The sequence below is a fragment of the Macaca thibetana genome, chromosome 5 (assembly GCF_024542745.1).
Source record: "Macaca thibetana thibetana isolate TM-01 chromosome 5, ASM2454274v1, whole genome shotgun sequence".
Classification (NCBI taxonomy): domain Eukaryota; kingdom Metazoa; phylum Chordata; class Mammalia; order Primates; family Cercopithecidae; genus Macaca; species Macaca thibetana.
The window spans coordinates 130027783-130049677 of NC_065582.1; the positions used below are offsets into that span (position 1 = coordinate 130027783).

The 21895-nt window shown below is 36.6% G+C and overlaps 1 protein-coding gene across 1 annotated transcript in view; it reads left to right on the forward strand.

The window, feature by feature from the left end:
- The window catches only part of MRPL1 (mitochondrial ribosomal protein L1), a 93197-nt gene extending 75503 nt beyond the window's left edge, over window positions 1-17694 (forward strand). Inside the window, exons 8-9 of the mRNA XM_050790886.1 lie at window positions 14703-14784; window positions 17408-17694. Of these exons, the coding sequence (XP_050646843.1) occupies window positions 14703-14784; window positions 17408-17523 (198 nt within the window). The 3' untranslated portion in view covers window positions 17524-17694. The remainder of the gene's footprint in view (window positions 1-14702; window positions 14785-17407) is intronic.
- The last annotated feature ends 4201 nt before the right edge of the window (window positions 17695-21895 follow it).

Sequence of the window (21895 nt, forward strand, 5' to 3'; positions counted from 1 at the left end):
ATCATACATTTACCGTATGTCCTAGCAATTCTGTGGGTTTTTAACTCCACACAATGAAAAATTTAAAGTGAAATGGAAACCTACATTCACAGAGATATCTGAACACAAATGTTTACAGTAACTCTATTGATAATTATCAAAAGCTGAAAAAAACCCAGTTGTGTACATGGATGTTTTCCTACGTGTGAAAAAATCTCTGGTGCATCACACAGTGGAATGTCACTCAACAATAAAAAAGGTATGAGCTGTTGTGTAGACACAGCAACTTAGAATCTCAAAAGGTTTTGTACTGTAACCTAAGTGAAAAAAGCCAATCTGAAGTGGTTACATACTGACACCAAAAGCACAGACAACAAAAGAACTAGATAAATTGGACTTCATCCAAATTTAAAACTTTTGCGCATTAAATGACGGTATCATTAGAGCACAAAGGCAACCCACTGAATGGGAGAAAATATCTGGAAATCATATATATGATATGAGACTTGAATCGAGAGTACATAAAGAACTTTTACAATTCAATGATAAAAAGATAACCCAATTTTAAAATCATCACAGAGCCTGAATACATATCTCTCCAAAGATGAAATACAAATGGACAATAAACACATAACATTAATAGCTATCAGGAAAATGCAAATTAAAATCACAATGAGATACCCCTTCATACTCTGTAGGATGGCTATTATTTAAAAAAATAAGAAGTGTTGGCAAGGATATAGGGGAATTGGAACTCTTATTTATTGCTGGTGGGAATGTAAAATACTATAGCCGTTATGAAAAACAATATGGCACTTCCTCAAAAAATTAAACATAGAATTACGTGATCCACCAAATCCACTTCTAGATACATACTCAAAAGAATTCAAAGCAGGAACTTGAATAGATGATGGCATACCCATGTTCACAGTAGCATTATTCAAAGGAGACAGAAGGTACAAGCAACCCATGTAACAATTAACAGATGAATGGATAAAGTGCAGCACACACATTGACTGCAATATTATCAGCCTTTAAAAGGAAGGAAATTGACACATCCTACAACATGCATGAACCTTGAGAACATTTTGTTATGTGAAATAAGCCAGTCACAAAAGGACAAATATTTTATCCTGCCACTTGTATAAGGTACCTATAACAGTGAAATTCGTAGAGATAGAAAGTAGAATGGTGGTTACCAGGGGCTGGAGGAAGGGGGCAGTGGGGAGTTATTGTTTAATGAGTTATATACTGTTGTTTTGTTTAAGTGACATTTTTAAAAAGAACACTAGTAAATCAGTGGTTACCAGGAGTCAGGAGTGGATGGTGTTTGTGCCTGAGAGAAATCACATGAGGGAATTTTTTGGATTCTGTATCCTATATTGGAGTGGTCATTACTTGAATGTATACATGAGTTTCAAAAGATACACCCCACAAAAAGTTAATTTTACTACCTTTCAATTTTAAAAATGTAATTTAAAAATATATAAACATATAACAACATAATTAGCTTGATAGGAGCTGTAGTGGTGGTCGGGCAGGCTTTGGGTCTATGCCCCTGTATCAACAGTGAGAATAATTCTTTTTTTTCCTCCCCTTTTTGAGATGGAGTTTCGCTCTTGTTGCCCAGGCTGGAGTGCAGTGGCGCATCTTGGCTCACTGCAGTTTCTGCCTCCTGGGTTCAAGCGATTCTCCTGTCCTTGGCCTCATGAGTAGCTGGGATTACAGGTGCCCGCCACCATGCCTGGCTAACTTTTTGTATTTTTAGTAGAGATGGGTTTTGCCATGTTGGGCAGGCTTGTCTCAAACTCCTTACCTCAGCTTATCCACCCGCCCCGGCCTCCGAAAGTGCTGGAATTACAGGCGTGAGCCACCGTGCCCGGCCAAGAATAATTCTTATATTGCTTTATATCTTCATTAAGAAGTAAACTATGGGCCGGGCACAGTGGCTCACACCTGTAATCCCAGCACTTTGGGAGGCCAAGGCAGGCAGATCACAAGGTCAGGAGTTCAAGACCAGCCTGACCAATATGGTGAAACCCGTCTCTAGTAAAAATACAAAAAATTAGCCAGACATGGTGGTACACACCTGTAGTGCCAGCTACTCAGGAGGCTGAGGCAGGAGAATCGTTTGAATCTAGGAGGCAGAGGTTGCAGTGAGCCGAGATTGTGCCACTGCACTCCAGCCTGGGCGACAGAGCAAGACTCCGTCTCATTAAAAAAAAAAAAAAGTAAACTATGTCTTGCATTTTATAGCATCTTAAAGGGCTGGTTTTAATAACTTTAAATGCTAAACTAAAACTAATTTTTTATTAAGAGGTAATAAATGCACATAATGAAATATTTAGAAAATACTGAATCACCTAGGTAAGAATGCAGAAATCTTTCCAAATTCCTGTAATCTTTCACCATTTTAGTACTTTTTATTACTGCTCTTTCTGTATGCACATATTTTTTCTTTAAGTAATTGCTATTTTATATTGAGTTTTGTATTCTTTTCCCTTTAACGCTGTATCTTACTTTCCCATGTCATTAAAATCCTTGCAAAGTATCATTTTATTAGCTGTTTCATAGCCTATTATGTAGACACATAATTATTTATTCAACTTTATTTCTTTTTTTGGAGCATTTAGATTGTTTTTAATATCTCATTATTATAAATATAATTCTAATGAACATAAATTCAAGGCTCTCATACACACAGAATACATTCTGTGTCTATGTATAAATATGTAGTTGTTTATTAAGAAATCTGAATTTAGACCAGGCATGATGACTCATGCCTGTAATCCCAGCACTTTGGGAGGCCAAGGTGGGAGAATCGTCTGAGCCAAGGAGTTCAAGAGTGGCCTGGGCAGCAAGGTGAGACCCCATCTCTACAAAAATTTTAAAAATTAGCCAAGCATGATGGTGCATGCCTGTGGTCCTGGCTACTTGAGAGGCTGAGATGGGAAGATTGCTTGAGGCCAGGAGGCCAAGGCTGTCACGAGGTGTGTTTGTGTCATTGCATTCCAGTCTGGGTGACAAAGCAAAATGCTGTCTCAAAAAAAAAAAGAAGAAAAGTGAATTTAGTGGAGTATAAACATGACATCGTTTTCTTCATTCTCTTTCAACTGTGCCCTGTACTACTTCCCTTCTCTGTTAGATGCACACATACTAGACAGATCTCATAGTTCAAGTGACTGTGTTCCAGTTCAAAACTCTAATCTCATATCCAAAGATTTCCCTTGCCTAATTTGGAGCCAGGCTTTGATGACTTGTGTGACCTGAAGTGGGGTGTGCTTATTACGATTTCAGCCTCCCAGGTTTGATCTTAGAATACTCAGTTCTAAGTACGTGGCTCCCAGTGCCTTTTCCAGGCCTAACTGCTCTGGGGTAGATGCCTGAAGAGGAGATTAAGGGGGAAAACCCAAATGCCTCTACTTCCTCATCCGTATATGTGGTCCCCGTTTTGGGTGGTTTGACTGCTTCCATTTAGTGCATGTTCAGTCAGTCTCCTTCCTGCAGGTACCGCCCGGTCTTTCCAGAGGAACGTCTTGGAGTCTTTCCTTCTCACTTGGCTTCTGCTGCTTCTCATGTTCAGTCAGTCTCTCCTTCCTGCAGGTACCGTCCAGTCTTTCCAGATGAACGTCTTGGAGTCTTGCCTCCTCACTTGGCTTCTGCTGCTTCTTGGGTTGGGTGTTGATTATGGTAGGACCTTTTTGGTGGCCTTAATTGTTGGCATCTTTCTTTAGAATATAGGGTACTAAATGCCTTTTTTCCTTTCAAATTTGAGTCTTCATTGTGAATCTTGAAGAAATTTGTTTCAAATGCATATATAAAGTTTTTATCAGCTACTGAAACCATTGCTAAGCATTTTTTAAATTTTAAATAACAATGCATTTCTTAGCCAGACAACTGCATAGTAGATACATAGTAGGAAACCAGAAGCCTATCAGGACCCAACAAAGCTTTCTTTTAAAACAAAACAAAACAAAAAATGCTTCTGCTATAGCAAAAACTTACAAAACAAAAATGGTGACTTTTACTCATTCATTTCCTCAGACATCCTTCAGTCTGTCTTCTGTACCAGGAGTCAGCAAACCAAATCCAGCTCTCCACCTGTTTTTGTAGATAAAGCTTTGTTAGAATACAACTGTGCTCATTTATGTATTGTGTATGATTTGTTTTGCACCAGAACGGCAGAAATGGAAGAATTCTGACAGAGGCCATTTGGCCCGCAGAGCCTAAAATATTTACTGCCTTACCATTTACAAAGAAAGTACGCCAACTCCTGTTTCATACTCTTCTAGAATTCTTTCTAAACCATAGATCAGATATACCATTTATATGCTTAGAAACATTAAATGGCCTCTCACTGCTGACAGGGTATTTTCTAAGATCTTTACCTTTAAATCGCTTTGCGACCTAGTTGCAGATCACTACCTCAGGTTCAAATTCAGTCTTTCCCGCTGTTTTCAGTTGTGCAACTGGAAGACCAAAGTTACAAATAGCAGCTTGCAGGCCGAATTTGGCCTCTAGTCTTACTTTGTTGGTCCCAAATAGTGGTGGCGGTTTGTCTATTGAATCAGGATTTAAAAACTGGAGAGTATCACATAGAAATCCAGATTTTTAGCTGTTCTTGACAAATCAGGAGTTCTGATGACATTGGCCCCACAGCCCTCAGTCTGTTAACCCTTAGTGTAACAACTCTGCCGCCTCCATCCCTAGTGGTTGCCGTCCACCTCAGCACAACCTGTATCACACACATGGTATAAGCATATGCATGTAAACCCAGTCCTCCTCACTTATACATGTTTCCCACTTTGGCCACTGTAGACATTTGAGTTTGTAACCCTGGAGCTAGATATAATGAACTACCTCATGGTCCCCTGATCCACGTTTTTAAAAAAATTTATTTTTTTATTTCAATAAGTTTTTGGGGAACAGGTAGTGTTTGGTTACATGAGTAAGTTCTTTAGTGGTGATTTCTGAGATTTTGGTACACCCATCATCCAAGCAGTGTACACTGTACCCAAAGCGTAGTCTTTTCTCCCTCACTCCCCTGCCACCCTTTCCCCTGATTCCCCAAAGTCCACTATATCATTCTTATGCCTTTGCCTCCTATAGCTTAGCTCCCTCTTATGAGTGAGAACATACAATGTTTGGTTTTCCATTCCTGAGTTACTTCACTTAGAATAATGGTCTCCAATTCCATCCAGGTTGCTGTGCATGCCATTATTTCAATCCTTTTTATGGCTGAGTTGTATTCCATGCTGTATATATATACCACAATTTCTTTATCCATTCATTGATTGATGGGCATTTGGACTGGTTCCATATTTTTGCAATTGTGAATTGTGCTGCTAAAGACACGCGTGTGCAAGTATCTTTTTCGTATGACTGCTTTTCCTCTGAGTAGATACCCAGTACTGGGATTGCTAGATCAAATGATAGTTCTACTTTAATTCTTTTAGGAATCTCCACACTGTTTTCCACAGTGATTGTACTACTAATAGTTTACATTCCCACCAGCAGTGTAAGAGTCCCTTTTTCACCACATCCACGCCAACATCTATTATTTTTTTATTTTTTGATTATGGCCATTCTTGCAGGGGTAAGGTGGTATCTATCGCATTGTGGTTTTGATGTGCGTTTCCCTGATCATTAGTGATGTGGAGCATTTTTCATATATTTGTTGGGCATTTGTGTATCTTCTTTTGAGATCGTCTCCCCATGTCCTTAGCCCACTTTTCGATGGGATTGTTTTTTTTCTTCCTGATTTCTTTGTGTTTCTTGTAGATTCTGGATATTAGTCCTTTGTCTAATGTATAGATTGTAAAGATTTTCTCCCACTCTTTGGGTTGTCTCTTTACTCTGCTGATTGTTTCTTTTGCTGTGCAGAAGCTTTTTAGTTTTATGAAGTCCCATCTACTTATCTTTGTTTTTGTTGCATTTGCTTTGGGTTTTTGGACATGAAGTCATTGCCTAAGCCAATGTCTTAAAGGGTTTTTCTGATGTTATCTTCTAGAATTTTTACAGTTTCAGGTCTTACATTTAAGTCCTTGATCCATCTTGAGTTGATTTTTGTATAAGGTGAAAGATGAGGATCCAGTTTAATTCTTCTACATGTGGCTTGGCAATTATCCCAGCACTATTTGTTGAATAGGGTGCCCTTTCCCCACTTTATGTTTTTGTTTGCTTTGTCAAAGATGGTCTGTAAGTACCTGGGTTTATTTCTGGGTTCTCTGTTCTGTTCCATTGGTCTCTGTGTCTATTTCTATACCAGTACCATGCTATTTTAGTGACTATGGCCTTATAGTATAGTTTGAAGTCAGGTAATATGATGCCTCCAGAGTTTTTCTTTTTGCTTAGTCTTGCTTTGGCTGTGTGGGATCATTTTGGTTCCATATACATTTTAGGATTTTTTTTTTCTAGTTCTGTGAAGAATGATGTTGGTATTTTGATAGGAATTCCACTGAATTTGTATATTGCTTTTGACAGTATGGTCATTTTCACAATATTGATTCTGCCCATCCATGAGCATGGGGTATGTTTCCATTTGTGTGTGTTGTCTATGATTTCTTTCAGCAGTGTTTTGTAGTTTTCTTTGTATAGAGGTCTTTTGCCTCTTTGGTTAGGTATACTCCTAAGTATTTTATTTTACTTTTTGTAGCTATTGTAAAGGGGGTTGAGTTCTTGACTTGATTCTCAACTTGGTTGCTGTTGGTGTATAACAGAGCTACTGATTTGTTTCTGTTAATTTTGTATCTTGAAACTTTGCTGAATTCATTTATCAGTTATAGGAGCTTTTTGAAGGAGTCTTTAGGCTTTTCTAGGTATATGATCATGTCGTCAGCAAACAGCGACAATTTGACTCCTCTTTATTGATTTGGATGCCCTTTATTTCTTTCTCTTGTCTGATTGCTCTGGCTAGGACTTCTAGTACAATGTTGAATAGAAGTGGTGAGAGTGGGCATCCTCCTTGTCTTGTTTCAGTTCTCAGGGTTCAAGTTTTCAACTTTTCCCCATTCAGTATTATGTTGGCTGTGGGTTTGTAATCATGGCTTTTATTACATTAAGGTATGTCCCATTTCTGCTGATTTTGCTGAGGGTTTTAATCTTTAAGGGATGCTGACTTTTGTCAAATGCTTTTTTCTGCATCTATTGAAATGATCATGTGATTTTTGTTTTTAATTCTGCTTATGTGATGTATCACATTTATTGACTTGCATATGTTAAACCATCCCTGCATCCTGGTATGAAACCCAGGTCATAGTGGGTTATCTTTTTGATATGCTGTTGGATTTGGTTAGCTAGCATTTTGTTAAGGATTTTTGCATCTATAGGCTGCGTGCGGTGGCTCATGCTTGTAATCCCAGCACTTTAGGAGGCTGAGGTGGTTGGATCACCTGAAGTCAGGAGTTCAAGACCACCCTGGACAGCATTGTGAAACCCCATGTCTACTAAAAATACAAAATTAGCCGGGCGTGGTGGCATATGCCTGTAATCCTGGCTACTTGGGAGGTTAACAGGAGAATCACTTGAATCTGGGAGGCAGAGGTTGCTGTGAGCCGAGATCATGCCATTGCACTCCAGCCTGGGCAAAAAGAGCAAAACTCTGTCTCAAAAAAAAAAAAAAAAAAAAAAAAAAGGAGTTTTGCATCTATATTTGTCAGAGATATTGATCTGTAGTTTTCTTTTTTTGTTATGTTCTTTCCTGGTTTTGGTATTAGAGTGCTATTGGCTTCATAGAACAATTTAGGGAAGATTCCCTATTTCTATATCTTGTGGAATAGGGTCAGTAGGATCGGTACCAATTCTTCTTTGAATGTCTGATAGAATTCAGCTGTGATTCTGTGGTCCTGGAATTTTTTTGTTGGCAGTTTTTTTGTTTTGTTTTGTTTTTAATTACCACTTCAATCTCACTGCTTGTTATTGGTCTGTTCAGAGTTTCTATTTCTTCCTGGTTTAATCTAGGATGGTTGTCTATTTCGAGGAATTTATCCATCTCTTCTAGGTTTTCTGTGTGCATAGAGGTTTTCTATGCGCATAAAGGTGTCAGAGTAGCCTTTAATGATCTTTTGTATTTCTGTGGTATCAGTTGTAATATCTCCTGTTTCACTTCTAATTGAGCATATTTGGATTTTCTCTTTTTCTTCCTTAATCTCGCTAATCATCTATCGATTTAATTTATCTTTTCAAAGAACCAGCCATTTGTTTCATTTATTTTTTGTATTGTTTTGTGTTTGTTTGTTTGTTTGTTTCCATTGCATTTAGTTCTGCTCTGATCTTGGCTATTTCTTTTCTTCTGCTGGGTTTGGGTTTGGTTTGTTCTTGTTTCTCTAGTTCTCTGAGGTGTTACTTTAGATTGTCTATTTTTGCTCTTTCAGATTTTTTGATGTGGCATTTAAGTCTATGAACTTTCCTCTTAGCACTCCCTTTACTGAATCCCAAAGGTTTTAATAGATTGTGTCACTATTATCATTCAGTTCAAAGAATTTTTTAATTTCCATCTTGATTTTATTGTTAACCCTGTGATCGTTCAAGAGCAGGTTGTTTAATTTCTATGGTTTTTGAGGGTTCCTTTTGGAGTTAATTTCCACTTTTATTCTACTGTGGTCTGAGAGAGTACTTGATATAATTTCAGTTTTCTTAAATTTATTGAGACTTGTTTTGTGGTCTATCATATGGTCTATCTTGGAGAATGTTCCATGTGCTGATGAAAGGAATGTATATTCTGCAGTTGTTGGGTAGAATGTTGTGTAAATATCTCTTAACGCTCATTTGATCTAGGGTATATTTTAAATCCATTGTTTCTTTGTTGACTTTCTGTCTTGATGACCTGTCTAGTGCTGTCAGTGGAGTATTGAAATCTCCCACTATTATTGTGTTGCTATCTATCTCATTTCTTAGGTCTAGTAGTAGTTGTTTTATAAATTTGGGAGTTCCAGTGTTAGTGCATATATATTTAGGATTGTGATATTTTCCTGTTGGACAAGTTCTTTTATCATTATATAATGTCAAAATATAATGTCTTTGTCTTTTTTAACTGCTGTTGCTTTAATGTTTGTTTTGTCTAAGAATAGCTACTCCTGCTCACTTTTGGTGTCCATTTGTATGGATTAAATTTTTTCCCACCTCTTTACCTTAAGTCGATTTGAGTCCTTATGTGTTAGGCAGTCTCTTGAAGACAGCAGATACTTGGTTGGTTAATTCTTATCCATTCTGCTATTCTGTATCTTTTAAGTAGAGCATTTAGGCCACTTACATTCAACATTAGTATTGAGATGTGAGGTACTGTTCTATTCATTGTGCTATTTGTTGCCTGATACCTTTTTTTTTCTTAAATTTATTATATCTTTGTTTTATAGGTCCTGTGAGATTTATGTTTTAACGAGGTCCTATTTTGGTGTATTTCAAGGATGTGTTTTAAGATTTAGAGCTTCTGTTAGCAGTTCTAACAGAACTGCTAAATGTGGTGCTGGTTTGGTAGTGGCAAATTCTCTCAGCATTTGTCTGAAAAAGACTGTATCTTTCCTTCATTTATGAAGTTTAGTTTCACGGGATATGAAAATCTTGGCCAATAATTTTTTTTTTTTTTTTTAAGGAGGCTGAAGATGGAGCCCTAATCCCTTCTAGCTTGTAGGGTTTCTGCGGAGAAATTTGCTGTTAACCTGATAGGTTTTCCTTTTTAGGTTACCTGGTGCTTTTTCCTGACAGCTTTTAAGATTCTTTCCTTCATCTTGACTTTAGATAACCTGATGACTATGTGCCTAGGCAATGATCTTTTTGCGATAAATTTCCCAGGTGTTCTTTGAGCTGCTTTGTATTTAGATCTCTAGCAAGGTTGGGAAGTTTTCCTTGATTATTCCCTCAAATATGTTTTTCAAACTTGTTGATTTCTTCCTCAGGAACACCATATTCATAGTTTTGATCATTTAACATAATCCCAACTTCTTGGAGGCTTTGTTTGTTTATTTATTTTGATTGTCTTTTCTTTCTCTTTGTGGATTGAGTTAATTCAAAAACTTGTCTTTGAGCTCTGAAATTCTTTATTCTGCTTATTGGATTCTATTGCTGAGACTTTCCAGTGCATTTTGCATTTCTGTAAGTGTGTCCTTCATTTCCAGAAGTTGTGATTATTTTTTATTTATGCTATCTAGTTCACTGAAGATTTTTCCCTTCATATCTTGTATCACTTTTTTTATTTCATTAAGTTGGACTTCACCTTTCTCTGCTGCCTCCTTGATTAGCTTAATAATCAACCTTCTGAATTCTTTTCCTGGCAATTCAGGGATTTCTTCTTGGTTTCAATCCATTGCGATCCATTGCTGATAAGCTAGTGTTATCTTTTGGGGGAGGGGGGTATTTAAGAACTTTGGTTTTGTCATATTACCACAATTGTTTTTCTGGTTCCTTATTTGGGCAGACAATGTCAGAGGGAAGTTCTGAGGCTCAAGGGCTGCTGTTCAGATTCTTTTGTCCCACCAGTTGTTCCCTTGATGTAGTGCTCCCCTTCTTCCCCTAGGGATGGGGCTTCCTGAGAGCCAAACTGTAATGATTGTTATTTCTCTTCTGGATCTGGCCACCCAGCAGAGTTACCAGGCTCCAGACTGGTAGTGGGGCATGTCTGCACAGAGTACTGTGATGCAAACTGTCTTCAGGTCTCTCAGCCATGGATAGCAGCACAGTTTTCTGCTGTCTCTGGGGCCTGCCGGAGCAATCTGCTTCCTTCAAGGGTCTGTGGGTTCTCCTGATCCACCTTTGTCTCACATTACCTTATGCTGGTGCCTCTGCCTAGAAGATCCTCTTTGTCCTTCAAAATTCGTCATCCTTTAAGATTCAGCTTAGATATCACCTTCTTTGGTGATGAGTAAAGCCTCCGTGTCAATTACTTCTTCCTCTGTGCCCTTGTGGCACTTTGTTCATATAGTTAAAGTGGTATTTCTTATGGTGTGTTTTAGTGTCTATATTGTAATCTCAAGGGCAAGGTTTGTATCTTATTCATCTTTCTGTTCCTGGTTCTGTGTGTTGCTTGACAGAGTGGGGGTTAAGTAAATGTTGCTAAGTTGTATGGTGTTAACATCTAAAAAGTAGGAAGGTAGTAAAGGATTCATTGGGCAAAGAGAAAAATTCTTATTTTTCCATCTTAAATGTATATTCTTTTGGTGTTTCACTTAGTTTCTCTTTTTTCTCCCCTTAGTATACAACACACTCATTTGTGTTTCTCAGACAACTGATACTTCATTTTCCTTATATAAAGATCACCAACTTGACATAGCTGTGTCCAGAGTCATAAGCTAGTAAGGTGGTGGAAGTGAGGTTTGTCTGCCTTAAGTGCTCAGACACGTAGCTACTTGGCCACTCCTTACCATGTGTGTCCCCATGAATAAGTTACAGAGTTTTCTGAGTCTGTTTATAAGTGTAAATAAAGGATAATAATAGCACCTACCTCATAGGGTTCTTGGGAGAAATGAATAAGAATATCTATGTGAACACTTAGAGCTTGGCCCAAAGTAAGTACCCAATAAACAGAGCTGCACCATCAATTATTATTACTACTTTATGTTATGTAGGAGACATACGGATAACCTTTCTTTTCTTAGTTTAGACTGTTAGGAGTCATGGAAATTAAGAGTTTTGGCCCATCTTTAAAAGCCGTCTGCCAGTCCACACTTTATATAGTCTTAGAATATTACATTTGGAAGGGATTTTGGAGGCCAAGTGATCTAACAGGTGCTTATCCAAAGCAGCAGTCCTCTCTGCAGTTTTCAGTCAAAGGTGATTAGTCATCTAGAGACTGTCAGAGCATTTATAGTAATATAAGTTGCCACTTTAGAAGGAACATGTGATTGTTTAAAAATCATGTATGGGGTGCTTTTTTTTTTCTTCTTTTTTTGGTCTGTCTTCTGTAAGATTGTAAAAATCCTTTATTCACACTGTAATCCTTAGTTCTTCAAAATATCTGGACAGACTAACCTCTGTAGTAGTGGTTCTCAAAATGTGGCCCAGGGATCCTTTTTAACTCAGACACTTTCCCCAGGAATCTTTCTTCTTTTATCCCCTTTCTTTTAAATCAGAGAATCTATGAAGACCCTGGTCGTGTAGACTAAGTTCTTTTTGTGAATTTTTCTGTAGCAAGACTCAATGACCTAAAAATGTTTAAGGATTACTGGCTTGGACATGCTTGTGATTACATTTTGCCCTGAGATGAATTATGACATATGCATCTCAACGGGACAAAAAAAAAAAAGGGTTAAGAACCACTGATTTTTAGTTTTATCATAATGATAAGAAAGTTATTGAATAAAATGGTTAGGAATTACACAAAAAGGGGGAAATCTGAGAGTTAAAACACAGATAGAGACATAAAGTTCACTTGTGTCCACTGAGCCACTGCCCTGACATCTTTTGTAGAAGCCTTCTGTCTGCTTAGGGAATGGTTTCTGACATAATAAGGGATGCTAAGCAGAAAGTAAAGTGGCCTTTTTTTTTTTTTTGAAAACATGTATGCTCCAGAATAAGGAATAACTGTTTTGTCTTGCAGTGGATAATCACTTTAGTTAAACATATATAGTGTTGTGACTGTTATATATTCAAATACACACATATGCACACATACAAATATGGTGCTTAACATAGTCCTATATCCCCTTCAAGATCAACCCCATCCCTGTTTGTTTTTCCCTTGCTGTACCAAGTCATATACTGTGCTTTTGTTAATATAATAGATAATATTCTCTCCTCAAAATAGTCATCCTGCCTCCTTAAGACCACAAAATGTTATCACATGGGAAAGCACTATTGGAGTGCAGACTAACTGAGAAGTAGGCAGAAAACCTTGTAAGTTTGCTTTTCTGAGTTCTCTTTAGGTCATTGTCACCCCAAATGAATTTCCTTAGCAAGTTTTGATAAAACTCATCCACATTTATATTTTGTTTTTGTACACAACTATCGGTCTTGTCATTAGCCAATAATCACAGTAATGCCTATGAGATATGTAACATTTCCATAATTTTGCACAATATCTAAAATAAAAAGTATAGCTATACATATATTTTAAAATTCAGTAGAGGGCACAGTACCATATATTAAATATGCTAAAATTTGAATAAAAGTGTAAACTATGTTTTAAAACATTTTTGTGTTTTTTTTAAACTTAAATTGATAAAATCATTGAAGGTATCCTAATAATGAAAGTTGCAGGGGACATAATTGTTTTATATTTTTGAAACATATATTGTGCAGAGTTAAGAGAGGAATTGAAGGCAGGGACACATGCTGATGCCTTTAGCCTTTTCTTTTTTATTTTTCAACATAAATATGTAAGGTGCCTTCTCTGCCAGTGAGCTACCTGCTTCAATGCAAATTAAAGTCTGTATGGTGTATGGACTTAATAAGGTGAACTAAACATTGCTTTTTTATCCTCTCAGAACTTCTACTTAAGGATTGGCATAAAGTGAGAATTCCTCCAGTATTGTCCAACCTTTCTCACTTAGGATTTGGTACTGCATCGTGCCCAAGTGGGTGTTGAATAAATGCTGTTTGATGAAGATAAAATAATTTTTTTAGGATGAATTCTCTTTATGTTTATGTGGGGCACAGTTCTCACAGGGCTCTCAGAGTCTTTGGAAAACAGAAATCTTGTTTGAACTTCAACTGTTGTACTGTATAAATTTTGCCTGTTAAGCTACTATAATTTTATATGAATCTTCTTTTTTTTTTTTTTGAGACAGAGTTTCACTCTCGTCACCCAGGCTGGAGTGCAATGATGCAATCTTAGCTGACTGCAACGTCCACCTCCTGGGATCAAGCAATTCTCCTGCCTCAGCCTCCTGAATAGCTGGGATTACAGGCATCTGCCACCACACCTGACTAATTTTTGTATTTTTAGTAGAGACGAGGTTTCACCGTGTTGGCCAGGCAGGTCTCAAACTCCTGACCTCAGGTGATCCGCCTGCCTTGGCCTCCCAAAGTTCTGGTATTACAGGCGTGAGCCACCGTGCCCAACCATGAATTTTTTAAAAATTGGTTTATTTGGCACGGTGCAAAATCCTGTAAACATTTGAATGTAATATAGCGGATTTTAACTAGAATATTTAGGAAGAATAAGAGTCATTGAATTTGAATAATAAACACAAAGACTTTTCAAGGGTGTAATTTGAGTTTAGGAGTTTTATGAATAGGACTCATTCACTGTATGTTTACTCACTGCTAAATGACAAGATAATTGTTATTGCATAGAGCGTTTGAAAAATTAGAATGTTAGCACAACATCCTGAAATTGTCTCTGTGTAGATATGTATTGTCTGAATGCATGTGGCAAGCAGTTTTATTTTGGACTCATGAAAACATTAATTTCTAAACATTTTCTTAGTTTCCTTTAAATCAACAAACTTCATGAGAAAATATCACTGTTTCCTTGCAGGGTGGGTGTAGGAAATGATGTATTCTGCTCCAAGATATGCTTTGGGGAAATTACTTGGAAGTCAAGGACTCTCAAGTAGAAAAACTTCAACTTCAATTTGTTATAACATGTTCTATAAATCTATTAAATCTTGACAAGTGAAGACATGTAAATGTGGCATTCGAAACAAAGAGCTGTAGAGGTTTTCCCCTTTCACAGTAGGGTCACTTACTAGATAATTTGCATTGATTGAATATTTGAAAAATAGTCTAGAATAATTGTATTATCTTCTTACTTTCTCATCATTAATGTTGTATATATTACTTTCTTTCAGTTGGATATGTCAAGTGACCAGATAGCTGCCAATCTACAAGCAGTTATTAATGAAGTTTGTAGGCACAGACCACTGAATTTGGGTAAGTGGTTTGCTGAGGGTAGACTCCCCTATGACCCCGCGATACTTTAAAATGTAAAATATGAAGAAAAAAGTCAAGTTAACATGCAAGTATAATAGCAAAATGTAAAATATTAAATAAAATATCAAGTTAACATGCAAATATTATATTTCCAGGGATTAGATAAATAAATTTAATTCTCCAAAGGATTTCTCTAGCATTAATGAGGAATGCATCCTGAAACCTTTGTAGATTCCCACATTATGACTACTAATAAATGTAGCAAAGTTTGAAAGAAAACCGTAACTGATTGCTTTAAACTTACAGTGATGTTAGGGACTAAAATTATTTCTAAAATGACATTTTGAAGCCAGATCATTAACTTTGTCATTGGCACTAGCAGTTGGTTTTCTTAATCTTATTTATTTATTACAGGAAAGAAAGAAGATCATTTTATTGTGTCATGAGAGTCATTTATAAATGAGGTGATTCATAGAGAATCACTCAACTCAGTTGAGATGCGAAAACAGTGTTGTAGGCTGGAACACAGGTGTCCAGTTTCTTTATCATCGTGTTGTGTGCTGTTCAAATTCCTTCCTCAGACAAATTTCACTTGTGGATGGTTGAAGCCAAGCAAGGGTCCATTATACTCGATTGATTATTCATTTGTAGGCTTACCATGATAAGAATTTGTCAGGTTTACTTTTATAACCAAGTTTATAATTAAAACACAATCTTAAGCTATTTTTCACCTTCTTTGGGAGTTAACCATACTGGTGAATAAATATCACCCTTGTTAATTCTCTTGTCCTAAATATGGCCATACTACTAAGTAATTGGATGTGTATGGATTCTTATAGTCCACAGAGAACTTTGATTTCAGTACAGGATCCTCTGAGACCATAGTAGGAGTAGATGATGGACAGCAAATCCTCAAAATGTTGTTATTCTCTTTTTGCTATTTCATATGAAGCCCCCTTAGCATGTTTAAATGTTGTGATTCTCTTTTTGCAACTTTATTTTATTTTTTGAGACAGGGTCTCACTCTGTTGCCCATGCTAGAGTGCAGTGGCTTGATGTCAGCTCACTGCAACCTCTGCCTCCCAGGTTCAAGCAATTCTCCTGCCTCAGCCTCCCAAGTAGCTGGGATTATAGGCGCCTGCCACCATGTCAGCTAATTTTTGTATTTTTAGTAGAGATGGGGTTTCATCATGTTGGCCAGGCTGGTCTCGAACTCCTGACCTCAGGTGATCCACCCACCTTGGCCTCCCAAAGTGCTGGGATTACAGGTGTGAGCCATGGTGTCTGGCTGTCTTTTTGCTATTTTAAATGAAGCCCCTTAACATTGTTCTTATGAAAAGCATTTTAGTTTTTAGGGAACTTTACCAACTGTGTGGTAACACAAAGGTAGCATCTGTGCTGACTGTTTTAAATAAATATTTATAATATTTCCATCAAATGTAAATATCACCACCTGTTCCCTTCACTGTTGACTTTGCAATAAAATAAATTGTAGGTGATCATCTTCTGGAAGAGAGAAATGAATTATTAGTGAGTATATGTAGTTTCAAGGATAAATCTCTAATATTCTAGAGTACAACTAGTTTGTCTTATATTCTAGAAATGAAACTATCTTCCTCTTCTTATAATTCAAAATGTTATACAGTAATACAAAAAGTTTAGTAATACAGTACTCTTCATGTGAAAATATGACATGAGTTCTGTAAGTTTCCTTGTTGCATATTTGTACAGCATGTCCTTGAATAATATCCTTTTGTCCAATGTTATTTCATTATAACATTCATAAGAAAAAAATAGATTCCTGGCCAGAGCCACTGTCTGTGTGGAGTTCGCATGTTCTCATGTCTGCATGGGTTCTCTGGGTACTTCGGTTTTCTCCCACATCCCAAAGATGGGCATATTAGGTTAATTGGTATGTCTACGTGGTCCTGGTGTGAATGAGTGTGGGGGGTGTGTACGTGTGCCCTGCAATGAGATGCTGCTTATCTGGAGATCATTCCCACCTATGCTCTGACCTGCCGGGATAGGCTTTGGCCTCCCGCAACCCTGGACTGGAATAAGGGAGTTGGAAGATGAATGAATGAATGCAAACTATTGTAAAATAAAAATGTGCAAAGTATATGATGATCATACAAATGCAGGACAATAAATGATGTGGTATGAAAGCACTCAGGGAGCCAATCATATTTGTTAGTTTGTTTTTGAACTGCATGGTGGCAGATGGCGCTTCTTACGGTTTTCATTTTGCAAACACTTAGTCTTTGATTTAAGTCACCACCACTATGACTCCTGTCACTGTGATTTACCAACAGTTGGGTAAATAATTATTGCTTTTATTAATCTTAAATGTATTTATAGTTCAAATTTATTTCAGTGGTTAATATTAGAAGTGTTTGAGCTCTTTATTTAGAAGCTTGGTGATATTTTTGTGACTAGAAATTTGTCTTCGAAACTTAACTCTTATTAATTAGCCTATGGTACAATTGATTTCTCTATAAGTTGTTTTGCTTAAAGTTGCAGTTTCCAAGAACCTAGTGACAGTATTTAGTGAGGGTTTACTGTATTTGCTCATGAGGTGGTATTGTGATATAAAATCAAAGTTGATTCTCGTTTTTGTTTCCAGGTCCCTTTGTGATACGTGCTTTCCTTCGTAGTTCAACAAGTGAAGGTTTATTACTGAAGATTGATCCATTGTTGCCTAAAGAAGTAAAAAATGAAGAAAGTAAAAAAGACATCTAAATGTGTTGAATTGTGAAATTAAGTGGTTTAAGAAGCAATGGAGAAAATTATAAAACTGCATAATTTTTACATTTGATGTCTCGTTATTGATCATACTTGAAAGTGAACTTTAACACTGAAAAATCTTAGTCATTTCAAGAATAAGAAAATAAAATTTTCTCTTTGTCTGAACCTGCCTTTTAGACCCTGTGACATTTTCTTTTTTAGAATCCAGAGTCTACATATTGGTAATTATAGCAGCAGTTTCTAGCTTGATAACTTTCCCTTGGGAGTCATAACCATCTGAGGGAATGGTATCATCCTCAGTTCCCATAAAGCAGAAAATGGCAGAATCATGAGGTACATCACAAATATAACTATTTTCTTTAAAAAAAAAAAAAGTAAGGAAAATATGCATTCCAAAGAATTCTGAGTACTATTTTTGATAGCATGAATATAGAAAATTGCTAAGTCACTAAAACGTGTGTTGGGTTATCTCTTTTTAGGAATCGGTTTGTAATTATATATATAATATGTATATGTAATATATAGTTATATATTATGTAATTATGTAGTATATGTAATATATATTATATAATTATATATGATAATATATACATTTGTAAAATACCACATATTTTTATGATGCTTTGCAATCTACAAGGCACTGTATACAGTGTTTTCATATACGTGACCTCATTTGCTCCTGAATTTCTCTGCTTAATAGTATAACAAGTGTTTGGTTAGTGTTTGTCGAATGAACATTCCCATGAAGTAGCTAGAACAACTTCATTCATGGATTAAAAATCAGGACAAGAAGTAAAGCATCTTGCATCAGGTACCAGTTTGCAGACCGATATTAATCCTTAAGTGCTTACTGATTTATGACAAAATGAAAAAAAAATAAGGATTATTTTGGCATGCAATTGCCAGCTGTCCTTTCTTGGGAATGATTACTTGAAGTATCTTCCACCTTTTTAGGGGTTATTTGAATGAATTTTCTTTTATGAAATAATAGTGATGGTGAATTTGTTGGTGGGGTTTAAATACCTAGTTTGTTTTTGTTTTGTTATTATTTTTTTCTCATTAATGAGTCTCATTTTATTTTAGTTTTGGTGTTGACTCACCAGCTCTAGCTTTTCAAGGTAAAATCTTTTTTGAAGAAGAGCTGGGTAACACAATTCTCACAATTACAAAATGTATTATTTTAAAACAATTAGATTTCTAATAACACAAATTATTTTGATTCATTTTGCATTGATCTACTTGGGAACCATAAATCTGCCTAGAGCACAGAGAATTAGCACACTCAACTTGGCCAAGGAATAGACATGTTTCAAGATGAAATTCATCACTACCAATGAAGTATTTATTCTTGCCAAGGCTGTTCTGCTTAAATCTAATCAAGCTTATAGACCTACATCTTAGTTTACAGAAGATACAAGAGATGGAGGTACAAATCAACTGACCTCAAGTGGGAATAATTAGGCCAATTCAGAATGTGGGATGTGATGCAGTTCAACCCTCCCAGCCTCATAGAAACAAGCAGAAGGAGAAACCATTAAAGAGAATTCAGACGTAACAATTAATGTGGGTTAGTGATTAGAGTGTAGTTTGAAAACATCAGCTATACAAGACATTTGAGGGAAAATGGATTAATACCTACTTTGTAAAGAAAATTTTGACAGCTCCATATAGGTCTCCCAAATTCTTTTTGAGATGTTAGTGATCTGAGAATTCCAAATGACTGAATAGCCACAGTACCCCACTAAGCTTTTTTTTCCCCACAGGAAAATTAAAACTTAGGGTTTGCTTACCCAAAACAGCAATAACATTACTAGAAAACAATAATGGCAGTTACCTTTTATTGAGTGCTGCTATGGTTTGAATGTGTCCCTCAAAAAGTATGTGTTGGAAACTTAATCCCCAATGCAACAGTGTTGGGAGATGAAGCCTCATGGGAGGTACAAGTCGTGACAGCTCTGCCCTCATGAATGAATTAATGCTGAGTATAGTCATTGGAGATTCCGAAGAGAGGGAGGGTGGGAGGAGGATGGTGAGGGTTGAGAAATGAATAAGTACAATGTACACTATTTGGGTGATAGTTACATTAAAAGGCCCAGGCCACCACTAAGCAATATATCCTGTAACACAACTATACTTGTACCTCTTAAATTTATACAAATTGTAAAAATAATAATAAAAGGGTTTAAGACTGCAAGGAACTCTGGGGCATACCTTGCATGCTTGCTTGCTCTCTCTTCCTCCCTGGCTCGCTTCCTCTTGCCCTTTCTTGCCCTTCTGCCTTCTGCCATGGTATGACTACAGCAAGAAGGTTACCACTAGAAGCCAGCTCCTTCATCATGGTCTTCCAGCCTGCAGACTGCAAGAAATTAATCTCTATGCTTTATAAATTACCTTCTCAGGTATTCTGCTATAACAACACAAAACAGACTAACAAATGCGTACTGCCTTCTTATACTTTAGATGCATCCTCTCATTTCATCCTCACAGCAATTCACTAAGCAGAGTGGTACTCCCATTTCACAGGTAAGGAAAATGAAACTTCTGTGACGTGTCGTAAGTGGCAAACTAAGATTTAAACCCAGATCTGTTTAATTTTAAAGACCTTAGTCTCTTTTAGCCATTGGGCTATTTTACCTCTTTTTAAATATATATTCTAAGATAAACCATTTAATTGAGCAGCTTTAAAATTTTAAAATATTGAATAATTGCCTTCGGTTTCTTGGTATTTCTAGTTAATGAATTATGGCAGGGCTGATGTGAAGAAAGTAGAAGTAGAAGAGTTAGAGTGGGATGAGGAAAGAGTAACACAGGATGGAGAGGAAAAGATACCTACCTGTTTTCCACAGTTACCATCTTTTGAAAGCTTACAGATTAATCATTATTTGAAGATCTCAATTTACAAAGTAGAAGCTCTGCTATTTGTAGATTTTCTTTTAATTAATGGATAAGTATAGTCGTTATTGAAAAAATTAAAAATACTGATTAGATATTTTAAAATTCATAATCTGCTACTGAAGGATAACCAGCATTAATATTTTAGTACTTTGTTGTCTTCAGTTGTGAGTGTGTATGTATCCGTGTGTGCACATGTTATAAAGTAAGCATTTCGTATATTTAAAATGCCATATGAGGCTGCGTGTGGTGGCTCACGCCTGTAATCCCAGCACTTTGGGAGGCCAAGGCGGGCGGATCACAAGGTCAGGAGATTGAGACCATCCTGGCTAACACAGTGAAACACCATCTCTACTAAAAATACAAAAAATTAGCCAGGCGTGGTGGCGGGCGCCTGTAGTCCCAGCTACTTGGGAGGCTGAGGCAGGAGAATGGCGTGAACCCGGGAGGCAGAGCTTGCGGTGAGTCAAGATCGTGCCACTGCACTCCAGCTTGGGCGACAGAGCGAGACTCCGTCTCAAACAAACAAAAAAGCCATATGAAAAGCATCATTTTAATGGTTGAACAATAGTCCATCCTGTTGATGTTTTATTTTATGGAATCATTCCTCAATTGTTGTACATTTAACTAACTCCAGGATCCCCTTCCCCCCATTATTTGCAGTGCTTTGGAGAAATCATTGGAGTGCAATTTATTTTCTAAGTTTTAGAAGTGGCATTCCTGGGTCAAAAGGTCTGATGTGACTAAAAGGCCTTATTGTGTCTTAGAAAGGTAACTTATTGAGCAGAACAAGCCAGAATAAGGAAATATGATTCGAAAATTTGCTCTAGGCAGGAACATTCCAGGGTCTGAATAAATTACTCTCCACTCTTCCATTAGAGTGCTTTTCCTGTTGGCTAACTAGAGCTTTGTTGAATGTATGCTTCTGGAAAAAGAGTAAAATTACACTATATTACTCAATTTAAATCTTTATATTTTTTTTCTTAGAGAACAGTAAATCAAATTTTTTTTCTTCATTTTGTTTTTATTATAGCAAAATGAAGGGAAAAATTTTCCTTCATAAAATAAAGTTTATTTCTGTTTGCTTAACTTACAACAAGCAGAAAATAAGCTGGGTCTTGCTTTGATCCAGTATTGATGTTTTAAAAGCGGTACACAATATTTGTTAAAGAGAACTATGAAATGCCTTTTTAGAAGCTTCTATAAGAAAAGTAGAAAGTTTAGCCCTACAGCTTTCCTCTCCGCTAGAACTGCAAACTACTGCTACAGTTTTAAATACACTTTTTGTTGTTTATATATCCAGGAAAGTCTTAAAAAAGTAAAGAAACATGCATATAAATGATTGCATAGCAGAACAGAATATGACTGCAAACACTAGAGAAATGAAAGAAATACTATCAAATATACAAAGGTCCTACAATCAACCCCTTAAGCACTTCCCACAAATAGTATTTAAAAACCATCGTTTTGTTCT